Raw genomic sequence first — 15,332 nt, 5'->3', positions numbered from 1 at the left:
GGAGCTGACATTCATCCCCCTTCTTTCCAGATGCTGGGCGCATCATCACCCCATTGCCTTTAATTGCAGATGTCGAGTGCCCAGCTCCTGTTTCCCAGTTGCCAGTAGAGTTCCTGGCCGTCACAAAGCCAGACCACCTCCCTGTGTCACAGAATTTAATTTAATTAACAGCAAGACATACAAATTGGATTTGGGAAAAAAATTAATAAGAATTAAACAGAACACCAGATGGCTGTGCAAATTCTATTTAATACAGAGATGGTACAGGAACTTTTCCTCATAATTGCATTATTAATAATTAACATTTGGAAGATGCTCCAAACAGAATGCTGGCTGCTGCATTAAATTATAATTTTTCACCGAATTGGTCACGGAGCTCAGGTGCTCAAGGGCGTATGAAGCCCAACTCTCAGGAACTGCTGAGATAATCTGAGGCCCTGATTTATTTATACGGAGGATGCAGTTTTATTTTGTATGATGTCTTTCACACAAATTGCTTCACAGAGTTAAATAACAAGAGACTTATAGAGTTAAAGCATTGTAGCCAAGGGAGAGAAAAATGAAGAGGCCTAATGATCAAAACATATGTTAAAAGGGGAGTTTTGAAATGGAGAGTCAGGGAGATGGAGCATTGCTGGAAGTCGGCTCCAGATGGCAGAGGCTGCAGAGCACAGAAAACTCGCATTAGGTGTGGCCAGATTAAGTGAAGGGAGGATAGGGAGCAGTAAAGTGACACAGAGAGAAAGACAAAGTCCATCTTTGTGGGAGGTTGGAACAAGATTATGAAAAGGTTTAGAATCATGGAGGCCAATGATTTACATCCATAGGACACGTTAGAACATTCTAGGCCAAATTCTGCTCAGAGTTATACTGATGTCAAGCCAGATTAACTCCATTGATGTCAATGAAGTTACTTCAGATTTACACCAGTGATAACTTTCAGTTCAAGTTCAGAAATCAAGTCCTCAAAGGACAGGAAATGCAATGTTATCTTTGAAAGTTCAATTTAAACTCTGGAGGTTTTGGACTCATGACCTCCCCTCTGGTTGAACAGATGTGGTGCATCGTGGGAATTATGTGATCACAGTGTATCATGGGAGATGTAGTCTAGCTGGGAAGCCTGAGCCATAGAGGAGAAGGCAGCATAAAGCAGCTGACCTACAACTCCCATGAGGCATCTCAGGGGGACACAGTGTTGAATCAAGATGAAACAAAATGCTTTGATTCAGTTTATCAAAACGAAATGAAACATTTCTATTTGTGAATGTCAAAACAGTTGTAAACTGAAATCCTTCTGAACTGTCCATTCTGTGAAAAAATTCTGTATTTGGACTTTTTGTACTCTTTCAGAGCAAAAACAAATTTAAAAATATCAGAATTTCCTGAGGGGCAGAAATTCTCATTTCTCAACCAGCTCTAATGTGCGTAAGCACCAACCTGAACCGAGACCACAAAGAGAAGAATTTATTAAAAACACCAGGTCTCACAGAGTCTATGCTGCAGGACTGAATGGAAACCTTCAAAAGCTTTTACAGAGTTGTCTTTCTGCCCTTTTCAGCTTCTCTATATTGCACAAAAAGGGCCAAAAAGTACTTATTTTTCCCTGTTTGTTTTCATAAATATCAGAGATATGAAGTAAAGTTATCCCAAGTTTAGCTGGAGGTCTTGATGAAGTCTCAGATATGTTTGTTAGATGCTCTCTCCTTAGTCATTGTCAAGCTCAGGATATAGTAGTCAAATGTAACTCTTCTAATTTCTTTTAACTCAATCCCTAAAGCATCTTGATCATTTTGTTCTCTATTTTGTGTACATCTTCCTACAGCGTGAATGGAGGTATTCCAGGTATGCTCTCACCATAACTGAACAAGGTATTTAGGCTGCTAACTTCCATTGAAAATTCTGGGCCCGATTTCCTTTCTCCAAGATATTCATTCAAAATCACATTGTCAATACATGTGGATATATTTTTGCTGTGTCCTAGCATCTCTAGGTCTCTTTCAGTATTACTGCTTCCCCATTGAATATCTGTGGTTCTGATTATTTCCCCCCTCCCAGATGCATTAGCTTGGATTTTTTTCAAATTTGAATCTCATTTTATTTCCTCTCCATACATTCAACCTCTCTAGGCATCGATTAATTATTTCTCTGTCATCACTGGTGGTTTGTAACACTTCCCAATTTACTGTAATCTGCACATTTAATTAATTTCATTGGCAAAGTACCATACAGTCTTAAACTGTCGGGGGGACGGGGCAGAATCAAAACACTTGTATGAGGCAAGAGACAAAATAAAAAGTATCTTTATTAAAATTAAAATTATTTTGTTAAAAGAGCAATTAATATGTTCAGCTATAAATCTCACCCTGGATGCTCCCAATTTTGGCTTCATCTATCTTTCAAGAAGCAGTAGACCTGCTACTGTGTGGTTTCTTTTTTTTCGGGGTGGGGAGGGCGGGAGTATGCTGTTAGAATGTGGTAAGTAGAAAACCTCAAGAAAAATATGTTCCACCATTTAAGGTTTTTATGAGAAGATTTTCTAGTAGGTTTGGTTCTATACAGGTATCTCAAAGATATTTTCTTTCTATCTCTAATGAGAGTCAAAGCTGGGACTTTCAGTTTTCTAGCTTGTTTTTAGCAGATTAATTAAGTGATAAGGATTTATTCATGCATTCACAAAAAGGGGAAAACAGATATTAGCAATACAACTTCCAACAAACACACATCCCACTTGAATACAAAACCCCTGTTTTCTGTAAAGCAGAACCAACCACCTTATCCAACAGGCTGCAGAAAAATGCTTAGCAAAAAAGACTACAGATTACAAATAAGCCATCAGAGGCAGCCCATGCCCTGCCCTCAATGCAGGAGAAATGTACAGAAGCTGACAAAAATATTAATTAAAATTTGCATTCACTGCATTGGCTACAGTGTTCATGTAAACTTGGCATTATCTGGTTTGCATTTCAAGAATATTAGGCTTAATTTAGTTTTCTAATGTGAATAAAAATCCCAGACAAATAATTTATTCCCACATCCGTTACTAAAATGGTTATTAAAATCATGTTTTTCATATGGTGCTTTAGTGCACATACCTGTTGAAATATAATAGAATAGCATTTGAAACGGTCCTGGCAGTTTTATCTATTCCATCATTTTTTCTTTCTATTTTACTAATTGGAGTTTTCTTCTTTTTAAAAAATATTAAACAAGGCAGCTGTTTTGTACGTATTTTACTTTTGCTGCCTGGCTAAATCACTGCTTATAATTCACACTACTTATTTTAAATGACCATCCCAGCACCTTATCTTGAATTCTGCAATGCATTGAGGACATTTGGTTCTCCAATGGCAATTATGCGAGCATGTGGCTTTCGAATACTGACCTCCACTCCATTAGTCCTCCTGTTGCCATTTCAAGGCAAGATCCTGATCCCATTAGTAGAAATTACAAAACAAATTGCTGAATAAAGAATCAGACTCAACATCGTCCTGGCCTACTATGAGAGAGAAGATTAAGTCTTAAGGGTGAGATTAGGGTGACCAGATGTGACAATTTTATAGGGAGAGTCATGATTTTTGGGTCTTTTACTTATATCGCCTCCTATTACCTCCCCACCCCCGTCCCGATTTTTCACACTTGCTGTCTGGTCACCCTAGGTGAGATCCAGATCTAGATCCAAATCAAAACTACAGTAACTCCTCACTTAAAGTCGTCCCTCGGCCTGCGCTGCTTCCAGCAGCTCCCATTGGCCTGGAGCAGCGAACCGCGGCCAGTGGGAGCCGCGATCGGCCGGACCTGCGGACGCAGCAGGTAAACAAACCTGCCTGGCCTGCCAGGGGCTTTCCCTACACAAGCGGCGTCCCAAGTTTGGGAAACACTGGTCTAGAGAAATAGGACTTGCACCTCAGCCTTGTAGTATCTTTGGACATTACACATTTTTTCCTATAAACAACTTGAAAATCTATCTAGGCAGCTTCCTTTCTAATTCTAATTAGCTGATTAAACATCCCATTTTTAATCTGAATAACATATTTTATATATTGAATTCTGCCAGCATTTGTTGGAAGGTTTATAGCTAAGGGGGATTTTAGGAGAAGTGACAGGAATGTTTGCATCAAAGAACTACAAACGTCACAAGTTTGGGATTTTACTTTTGGCGTAAATTTTTCAAAGAGATTTAACATTTCATCAATGAGTGTTTGGATTCTTTTTGGCTTCAGTCATTGACTATTTAGAGCTAAGGTGCCATTAGCAAAGCAGAATAATCCAGTCTGAGTGGATAATCCCTTCGCACGTAGTAGTAGATATGTCATAAGGGAAGTAGCATTTCTTTGAGGTTCTGTTTTTCTGTATGAGAGATTCCATTAGTCTGTAGTTGATTTGTTTTTACCTGAATCATCATAAAATTACTCCGTTCCCATTGACATAGTCATGGCTTTTATGCTTATCATATAAAACAGAAGGCTTTTTAATTTATATAGTATTATATGAATATTGGTTTACGTGCTTCTGAATTTTCTAGACATGGTGAATCCTCTCATCTTGACACTTCTCATTTATTACATATAATGTGGGCCAGGGTTATGATGATATTCCTTTGGCAAAGACCATCTTTTTGTTCTGTATTTGTACAGTACCTAGCACAGTAGGGCCCTAGTCCATCACTGTAGTTCCTAGGCACTACCACAATTCAACTAATAAATAATAATGCATCAGTAACAACTGGAACTCTGGGTCCAGATATCCCCTTTGTCCCAGATAATTGGTACTAAATAAAAACGAAGGTGTCTATCTATTTAAAATCTCCTCAAACTGCAAGAACAATGCAGCTTATTATGCAGTTACAGACACATGACTTTATTATATACTATCCGTGACAATACAGAGAATTTTTAACTAGTCTATTGGGAAAACCGTTGTCCCTTATTGTGAGAACTGTGGAATACTTGCCCACCTACAATACATGCATGATGAGCAAGGGTAAATGGCTGTCATCCATCAAATTATATAGCAATTTGAGAAAGCTACTATCCAGGATAGTATATCATCATAACAGCTTCTGACAGTACTGACTAATTCTATGAGGAAAATGATCCCTTTGGCCCAATTCAGTTCCCGTTGAAGTCAATGGGAGACTATTTATTTCAATGGGAATTGGAGGAGACCCTTAGTCTGAGCTCCCCTGGCAGGTAACAATAGCACGGAGGGCTAGGGGGCCCTCAGCTCTGCAGTCCACTTCATTCTGTAGAACTCAAGACTGTGGCTTTGGGGGCCTTGATGCCTGTATTTGGTCTGACGTTCTCACTGTAGGCGGGTGTCTGGGATTATATGTATTATCAGGTGGTGCCCCTGGATAGACATGATTTATTTTAAATCCTGTAACCATCCTGAGCTATGGCAATGACGGATGTGGAATAGGGATCAAAGGATGCCTCCTAGCAGGCGCTGGTGTGATGAGGAGCAGGAAGACGGTTGCTGCAGCCGTTTCTAAAGTATGTAGCTGTTCAAAGGCGTAGGGCCAGTTAGCTTTGCAATTAGTATAAATAAGGCTTGGTCTACACTTACCCCCCAAGTCGAAGTAAGGTACGCAAATTCAGCTACGTGAATAACGTAGCTGAATTCGACATACCTTACTTCGAACTTACCGCGGTTCAGACGCGGTCCACACGCGGAAGGCAGGCTCCCCGTCGACTCCGCGGTACTCCTCTCGTTGAGCTGGAGTACCGCAGTTGACGGCGAGCACTTCCTGGTTTGATTTATCGCGTCCAGACCAGACGCGATAAATCGAACCCGGAACTTCGATCCCCAGCCGTTGAACTACCCGGTAAGTATAGACCAGCCCTAAGTGTGGCTCCATTGGCTTCAATGGAGAAATGCTGATTTACACAGCTCTGAGGAGAACCACAATGGCTGGTGCCATTAAATAGGTCTAGCTACCGTTTACACCCAGTCCAGCTCTGCATGTGTGCCAGGAGCTTGAGTCATAGTCTTAACTTTCCCGATCCACACCGCCCCCCCCCCGGTCCTCCTTCGCACCCCGCCACACACTTAGTGCCCCTTACAACGTTAATGACAACTCACTCCCCTGCACAGCTCCACTCTTGTAGCCAAATTGTTGTTTCCCTTTGCACATTTGCTTTATGGGAAGGTCGGGGGTTTTTATACCCCTTCTTCTGTCTAGTACACCAGCACAGCAGCAGCCATAACTTGTTCCTAATAGTCTGCATTGCTTAATTGGGCAAATTGGAGTTGATGAGAGTTCTGCTTGATAAAGCTCTGCAGAACTTGGCCTTCTAGAATTAAATGTAATACATCACAATTCCTCATTTGCTACAACTTCACTATCATAAAAACACATTTCCTTTGGTCTGTTTTGAACTCTGTTATTTTCTGTGCCCAGGATACTAGCGAAGCCTTTAGTGTCATCTTTTAATTTAATGTCAGTGTTGATCCCCAGAAAGGAAAGTTAAATACATCTGTAATGTAAGCGTTTGATGAGAATCTAAGATCAATTTATGACATTTTGATCAACATAGAGGGAAAGTTAGCATTAGTCAAGGGTCACTGAGAATGTCATTAATATCTGATGGAGCAAACATAATGAAAAATTGTAGCGTACTATCAGAAAATGAGCGCTTGAATTAATTCTAATCAGCTATCTTCCCTCTCTGATTTTATTCTTCCCTCCTTTTAATATTAGTCAGAAAAAGATGAATGTCATGAGGGCTTTATGGCACATTGCCAATCTAAATTGTGTAAGAGAAAATAAATCATTCCAATAAATCCAGTTTTTATGGCAATTTCTTCTCATTTTCCACATTTTTTCATTTTTCATTGTAGCTGTTTCCAGAAACAGTGAAACAATAAATAGATTCAAATGTCAAATAGATTCTTTGGGATGGTAACTAGCATGCAGACCCGCCAACAGCAATTCCGGGCCCCAGGGCAGAACAGTCAGTGGGCCCCCACGCACACACAAGCCACATCCACGGGGACGCAGTCCGCCTGACACTTGGGTGTTGCTGTGCCAGCACTGGCTGGTGCCCAGTGAGTTGCCAGCTGCGCTGCTGCGCGCACTCTTCCGGCATGGCCAGAGCTTCCACATGCCTGCCCGGTAGGGTTGCCTACTGTCTAATTGCACAAACCCAAAGACCCTTGCCCTGCCCCTTCCCTGAGGCCACACCCCTGTCCCGCCCCTTCTCTGAAGCCCCACCCCCGCTCACTCCACTCCCCACCCCCCTTGCTTGCTCTCCCTCACCCTCACGCACTTTCACCAGGCTGGGGCAGGGGGTTGGGTTTGGGGTGCGGGAGGGAATGCGGGGTGCAGTCAGTCAGGGGGTCAGCGCTTACCTTGGGTGGTTTCCAAGGGGTTGCGTTCTTGAAAAGGGCAATGGATACTGAAACGATGTATACCGGGGAATTTTCCCCCATAAGAAATAATGGAACAAAGGAGGTATGCATTCACAACTTCACCACACTCGCCTAGAACACACAGTTGCCAACTTTCACGTGGTAAATAAGCACCCTGACTTTCACAATAAGCCAAAAATCAAGCTAATCCCATTTCAAAACAAGGCCAAAACAAGCCAATCCCTGAGAACCCCAACACTTTATTTGACTAGATCCCCTCCCGCCCTGCACTCTGGGACTGTGGTGGGCCTGCTGTGCACCCCTGACTCTCTCTCTCCCCCCCGCTTGCCCCTGCTTGCCAGGAGCTGATCCAAAAAAAAAGCAACAAGCTACAAGCCGAACAAGCAACAAGCCACCAACCAAAAACTAGCCAACAAGCAACTCACAAGCCAATTAAGCCAAAAACAAGCCCAATTTCTGCATTTTTTTCATGAGTCTGGCATGTCCGCTATGACAATGCTCTTTTCTCCTAAACAGTGTATCTTTCTACAATGACAGATTATACAGTACACATTTTACACATAAAACATTGAATAAAATAATGTAGAACCCTACTAACACCATTCAAACACACAGAACATTTTAATACAGTAAATACAGAACAGTATAAAACAGTGTCAATTACGCTAAACTTAGGTAGGGTGGCGGCTGGGTTTTCTTTGGCTGCCTTTTCCGTGGCTGGCTTTTTGGTTGCAGAAGTCTTAAAAGAAGATTTTTTTGACGTCTGCTCTCCTGCATGAATCTTTGAACGATAGATCTCCCTGTGGCAAGCAACTGCATCATTGAGAGCCCTGGAGACTTTGGCAGACCGTTCATGGAAAGGATCCCCCCCGTATGATTTCCGTCATCTCATTCAGCAATCCAAAGAAACTGGAGAGATTCTTTGTCATCAAACTCCTGGCATCCTGCCCTACATCATCGTCATCCTCATCCTTGCTTTCTTCGGATATCTGTTGTTGGTCCAGCTCAATCAGTTCCTCATTTGTCAGTTGCTCAGTGTCAGACTCCAACAACTCCTGTACATCATTCTCCTCTACCTCCTCGAAGCAGACATCCTTCACTAGCGTGACAATTTCTTGCTCGAGAGCAGGAACAGCATCAAATCCCACGAAGCTGTGGTCAGCATCTGGCCATTCACAGCACCAAACACCGTTCATGTATTGCGAAGTGACTGCTTCCCACGACGCGTCAATGTTTTCCACGCCATTCAAGGTGTTTAGGACTTCCAAAACGCATTTACACTGGGCTGTCCTTCACCTGCCATCTCCTAAATCAGCATGGAGAACTTTCTCCATAGGTAATAAGCCTTGAACATGGCCGGCGGACTCAAGTACAGTACTGTACTGGACAATAGGGGAACATGTTCAAATTCACATCGGTCCTGATCCGGGCAAACGACAGATATTTGGATCACCAACGTAAATCGGAACACGTTCCCCTATTGATGAGCGTCAACAGATAAGGGGGAGATGTATACTGGGGACCCCCTGTAATTCATAGTCAGATGGCCATAGTCACCAATTAAGCTCACATTTGAAATGCTCACAATGAACAGCTGACCAATTATTTATAGACCAAGAATTTTTTGTTGTAGTTATTTTTGCAAATTTAGATGAATATATGGATTAAAGAAAATTGTAAACTCCCCCAGGGAAAATTTGTGTACAGAAAAAGGCAAAATTTGTTTTGTCAAATAAATTATTCACTATGAACTGTTTGCTCAGCTCAACTCAGCAGTATTTGTAAATCCAAAGATAGGCCCGAAAGCTTGCCTTTTAACTGAAAACCATATATTAAAGTGCTGTTATTTGCCGAACAGAAATCACCGTTTCACAGTAATCCTAATTAGCATGTTATTGTATTTCAATCTGTACTAGCAATAAAGAAACAATTAAAAACACATTTTAACCAAGTGTAACTTTCCATTATATAAACAGATATTAGTGTGATTTTCCCCCCCCCCATGTGTTAGTTATCACAAAGATAGTTAATATGAAAGCACTAGTTAGACTTTCTGTCCTTTTCATTTTTTGTGTGTCATTTTACTATAAATCCATTCAAATCCAGACTTTTTTCTTTATTCCCAATTTTGGAAAGACTGGAGAAATATTCAATATTTTTAATCTTCTCTTATTCAATACCATTCAAAACCCACAAATGGACAACTCCTTCCTCACTAACAAAATTAACTACAATAATAACATATTTCCTTTTATCTTTTCTTTTAATTATCCTTATCTTTAATCATAATGAAACATAATTAAAAAGTAGTCACATTATACATTTTGTAAATTGAATCACTCTGTGGGAAGATGGGAACCAAAGACTCTTAATCTTCTATAATAAAATGAGTCCATGAGACCCAATGGTGCTGTAATTCTTCCATTAGGAAACTGGCCTTTGGATTGTCAGCTACTAGCATGTTCTTTTCTGTGGTGCAGAAAGAATGAAGAAGAATCTCAACTTTGGGATACGTACTGTGTGTACATGAGCAGTCTTGTGTATTTTGTATCTCATTTACTGTTTTGCAGATCCGTGAGTAATGCTCTTCCATTTATTTTAAAGATAATCTCAGATAAAGAGTTTACACTTGCTAATTACAAGGACCAGCCTAACATTTTGTACTATGTTGAAGCAATAGAATGATGCAAATGGGGGGAAAAAACCTTCTCGTTGGGTCTATGGGTAGTCAGTGTAACTGAATAACAAATTCTACTTAGCTACAAACCTTTTTTATCATCTAGGTCACAGTCCATAGCAATGTTTCATAGCTCCTCTTTACTCAAGCATCAATCCCATCTCAGTTCACGTTTGAAGCGCAAATTGAATATCAAATTGATATTCCCAAATGTATGATTTCTCCCCCCTGCCCCTGCAAGGAGATGTTAATGCTGGTTTAACATTTAAACTAATACGTAGTTAATTTTGTTTTGTACAAAAAAATTTGCCCTATACATTCGCCTTTGACAAAGGTTTGATTAAATATAAGTTTTACTTCACCTCATTGTTTGCTACATGGAAAATGAAATCTGAACAGTGGCTCTGAAACTGCTAGTGGCCCTTTTTCTTTCATAAAAACTGGTTTGCTGATATATTCATTATGGCCCCAGTTTAGCAGACTACTTAAGCACATGCAAAAGTCCATCCCTATTCGTCAAAGCATTTAAGCGTGTGCTTAAGATGTTTGCTGAATAGGGATGGACGTAAGCCTGTGAATGGAGTTAAGTGATTGTTGAATAGGGGCCTGTATGCCCTAATTCTAGAGTGGTTACTTCATATCCTAGTGGCTTTAATGTAGAATCTGTATAAAAAATGAGTGAAGTCCTCAGGATTTGTCCCTTCTTCTTATTATTATTAATGGTGATGGTGGTAATGATTATAAAGAGGAAGGGATGCAGAGTCCATAGAGCTGTGCTAAAGTTGCAGTGCTCCCGGGAGTTAAGGTTCAAATTCCACCCCTGACATTAGCTCTCCTTTGGCACTGGCCACTGTCTGAGACAGGATACTAGATTAATGGGCCATTGGTCTGATCAGGTATAGCAAAGTCTGTCCCTACAAGAGAAACAGAAGATGAGAGCTGAACAAATGTTGCCAGTGAGCACATCTTTAGAGAGACTAATTTGCAATTTGCTGAACAATTATACTATGAGCTATGGCTGATTACAAAAACCAAAACATGCTTGGCTCTGCTGGGCTGCAGAACGTACTATAACCCGCTGTCTATCTCCATACTGCAGTCTACGTTTGAGGCACAGCAGTTTGCTTTCTGAAATCTCATGCTCTTTGGAAATGCTACAGTTACCTTTATTTTTTAATTTTTCTTTTTTGTTTACAGTTTGTTGCTCATCCCAACTGTCAGCAGCAACTGCTCACCATGTGGTATGAAAATCTCTCAGGCTTACGTCAGCAGTCTATAGCTGTGAAATTCTTGGCTGTCTTTGGAGTCTCGGTAGGCCTTCCTTTCCTCGCCATAGCATACTGGATCGCTCCCTGCAGCAAGGTACAGACTGGTTAAGGTGCATGTTGTTTATGGTTATTTATATTCAATGCTTGGAATGATGTCAAAAGTCTTTCTAAACTAAGATCACAAACAATGTTGTCCTCTGAGATTTGCCATGGGTGAGAACGAGCTTATTGCCGATGCAGCAAGTGAGAGTGTTTTGAAATTAATCTTCAAAATTAATAAGGATGGGGGTGGAGGAAATGGAAAATCTGATCAAACAAGCAAGAAGGAAAGAATGGAAATAGGAAAAAAATGGTAACGGGTGAAAGAATTTGAATGGGATACAGAAGGAGAAGAAAAAAGAGCAGAAAGGGTGAATAACTTGGGGGAAAATGTTTGTCTCTTTGCTCATCCTAACATATGTTCCTATCTCTTTCCATTTTTAACCTGTTTTTCTGTCCTTCCTCCTCTCTGCCAGGGTGCTTTTGTGTGTGTGTGTGTGTGTGTGTGTGTGTGTGTGTGTGTTACTATTTCTTTCTCCCGTTTTTCTTTTTAGTTAGTGGTGTCATGGGACACCATAAAAATGAATTAGCATTCCATGACAACCAGAGGTGGATTGTTGAATGTCAACTAGAAGAGTAGATTAAGTCCCTGTACCTAATAGCATAATATGGCCCAGTCTCCAAAACTTGGGAGGGGGAAGATGAGGAAACATTAAAAGTTGTTCTGTATCTATTATAGACATCCAGGGATTGACAGTATTAAATGCTGCTGAAAGTTCTATTAAGAAGAGCTAGAGGGAAAGTACCTGAGTCAGCCATCAGTTGGTCATTAAGTTTGAACGATTGCCTGCAGTACCAGTTCTGTGGTGGCGCTTCTATCCTGAGAGAAAATGCTCAGACAAGGGGAAATAAATGTGCATATGGTTGAGCAATAAATAGCTTTTTCACTACTGTTACTGAACAACAGTTGGCCGCATCATCCACTGTATCTCCAGGAGAGGGCTTGTCAAACCTACTTAAAAATTAATAGAAGTGATAGCTAGTTGATTCAGTCATCAAAACATTTGGTCCCATTTCCTTTAAATGCCTGTAAGGAATTCTTTCTACATTTGCCAAGTCCAAAAGGTTACAGATCCATTGATGGGTATTAAGAAAAGACTATAATTTTCAAAAGATCAATCTTCTAGAAAGGGCTTCTAAAACAGATGAGACTATAAGTGATGTTTAATACTCAACATCCTTCAAAATAACCACTGACTAGTTTCTATTTCTCAAGCTAATTGAGAATGTGAACACTTTTTCATCAAATTTCATCACATTTCATCAAAAACACATTTTTATCAATGCTGGCTGTTAATATGACACCAATAATAAGTTCCATTATGAAACAACTTGGGATGCTGACTACAAGAGTTAGTCCTGACCAACAATGAGGGTAGCTTCTAATGTACCAGTTCTTAAAATGTATTTGCCAAATCTTGCAGTCTTTAGTTGGAGCCAAATTTCACGCTACAGGGTAATCAGAGCAACTCTGCTGCTAGTGTATCGAAGAACAGAACTTGCCTCTAAATGAAAATTTCTCTTGCACTCAGCTATACAGATCAGTTGGCACTAAAAGCAATATGGTCCCTGGCTCTTTTATTCATTTACCTCTGAAAGAGGAGCAGATTATTGACTTTATCCCAAACTGTACAGACGATATCCCATTCCAGTATGGCATGTTAACAGGCCAAATACAGGAGTCAGACGAGTCCGCCTTGACATGAGTTTGTGAGATGCTAATGGTTTGGAGGCTGCCATTGTGTGCTGTGAAATCTAAGCTTTACAAAACAATTTAAATCTCTAGCCCTTATGGGTAAGAAGGAGTGTAAACCAATGCTGGAATATCTACTCTGAGAGGTGTGAACTGACCTATGCATCTAGATGAGATGTTAATTCTTAAACCTAATGATAATTCCTATGGCAAAATTATTAACTATTTCACTGCTAATCAAAGGAAGCAAATGAGAAGAGGGAGGATGGAATTCTGAAGATCTGCCCAATCCACTGGTAGTGGTACTTAATTTTGGTGCCCTGAGCAGGTAGACGTTGGGTTGTGTGTGGATCTTAAAGGAATACCACTGCTACATTTTCCAGGTTGACCAAAGCTGGTATTTAATTCAAACACTTTTGAATGCTACACTCACTAATTTACAAAGTTCTCTCCGTGTACAAATTGTCATGTGGCTTTCATACATTTGTGCATTCCAAATTAAGAGCCAGACCCGCAGCTGGTCTAGCTCCATCACTGCTCCAGCAATGAAACTATTTTAATTTATACCAGTTGAGTATCTAACCCCAACTTTTTCTTCCAGTTACCTTTTTTCACACCTACCCCTTTTAAAAACATTCTTAATATTAAAAAAAGTCGACGTGCTTTTCCTTCAGCCGTGTGTTTCTTTACATTGTTCCCCTCCTCTTTGATTCAATTATTTCCTATTTTCGAATCTGTCCTTTCCCTTCTATTTATTTGATATTGTCTATTTTGTATTTGTTTTCTCTCTTTGATATGTCTCCTAGCTTTATTCCTTTTCAAAATATATATAATGGATGTTCAGTCCTGAAACAAGCCGTTCTTTTGAAATGACTCTTTGTGATTTGTATTCTGTGATTGTTGCTGTCCTCTTTGCCAGTAACAATCAAACACAAGCCCAGATTCCAGTAAGCATTCCTGTTTGATGAAAAGCAATGTTTGGAATTAATAAGGTAATGGGGCCAGTAGTACAAACAAGTAGGTCATGCACCCAGAATTTAACTAGATTGTGCCTTATATATAATTGTCATAAGGCACTGAGTTATTTGAAAGAATTAATGTTTCATCAGTTTTCTACAAAAGATTCCACTCAACACTTTCAGCTCCTGCAACACTCAGATAAAAATAAGATTTCTTTGAAGATATGAAAAACTGCACTTCAAGAAGAAAACCCACTAAGCTTCCTTCAGTAATGCAATGGATAACTGTTTTAAGGGTACACTGGCAGAAGGGAGCACCTAATAATTCAAAGGCAGTTTATAGTCCATTGGAGCTCTCTTCCCCCTTTTAATTCAGAATAGAACTGGGAACATATACATTAAAAATTAGTTTTCTTAAGAAGTTCCAGGCAATGATCAATATGTCCATAGTCGCCTTCAGGCTTTTCTTATTTGTAATTGCCTTGGCCTGACTAGTGTTTATATGGAAAATTATATTCTATGCCAGGTATAGTTCCAGTCTTATCCTATGGCCCCCTCTACACTAACAGCAATATTCAAAAATTTCCCACTGCTACTAACACCAGCAATGGTGTTAAAAACTTTGGAAGTCCTAGTGTAAACAGTCTGCCAGTCTTTGTGTGCAACTATCTAACAAGGCTGGGCTTAAAATGGCATTGGCAGCGGGTGCACTGTCTACACTAGGGCTCATAATGGTGGCACTGAACCAATATTAGAAGTGATGGGAAATTTTTGAAACATTTCCTATGTATAGAAGGGTCTGTCTCTCCAGGATTACTGCCAGCTCCTAGCTTGTCATATTGGGGGGGAGGGATAGCTCAGTGGTTTGCGCATTGGCCTGCTAAACCCAGGGTTGTGAGTTCAATCCTTGAGGGGGCCACTTAGGAAGCTGGGACAAAAATCAGTACTTGGTCCTGCTAGTGAAGGCAGGGGGTTGGACTCAATGACCTTTCAAGGTCCCTTCCAGTTCTATGAGATAGGTATACCTCAACATATTATTATTGAACTGTTCACCCCCAATTTTAGCCACTTATTCACCTGCATACTTGCCTGTGCATCTGCTCACACAAATCTTGTTTCCAGGAAGCATCCCTATTTAGGACAGTAGCTAAGCACAAGCTTAACTTTTAGTATGTGTTTACAGGTTTCAGAGTAGCAGCCGTGTTAGTCTGTATCCGCAAAAAGAACAGGAGTACTTGTGGCACCTTAGAGACTAACAAATTTAT

At 40.3% G+C, this 15,332-nt stretch overlaps 1 protein-coding gene across 4 annotated transcripts in view; it reads left to right on the top strand.

Annotated features, from left to right (window-relative positions):
* Window positions 1-15,332, top strand: part of TRPC7 (transient receptor potential cation channel subfamily C member 7) — a 119,577-nt gene that overhangs the window by 56,541 nt on the left and 47,704 nt on the right. For all 4 annotated transcript variants that reach the window (XM_026659471.1, XM_026659474.1, XM_026659473.1 and 1 more), the window contains one exon: window positions 11,246-11,410. In XM_026659471.1, the coding sequence (XP_026515256.1) occupies window positions 11,246-11,410 (165 nt within the window). The remainder of the gene's footprint in view (window positions 1-11,245; window positions 11,411-15,332) is intronic.

Source organism: Terrapene carolina, unplaced genomic scaffold, assembly GCF_002925995.2.
Source record: "Terrapene carolina triunguis isolate 2854851 unplaced genomic scaffold, T_m_triunguis-2.0 Scaffold629, whole genome shotgun sequence".
Taxonomy (NCBI): domain Eukaryota; kingdom Metazoa; phylum Chordata; order Testudines; family Emydidae; genus Terrapene; species Terrapene triunguis.
The sequence above is the reverse complement of the archived record's forward strand: the minus strand, read 5'-3'. Positions and strand labels throughout refer to the sequence as shown.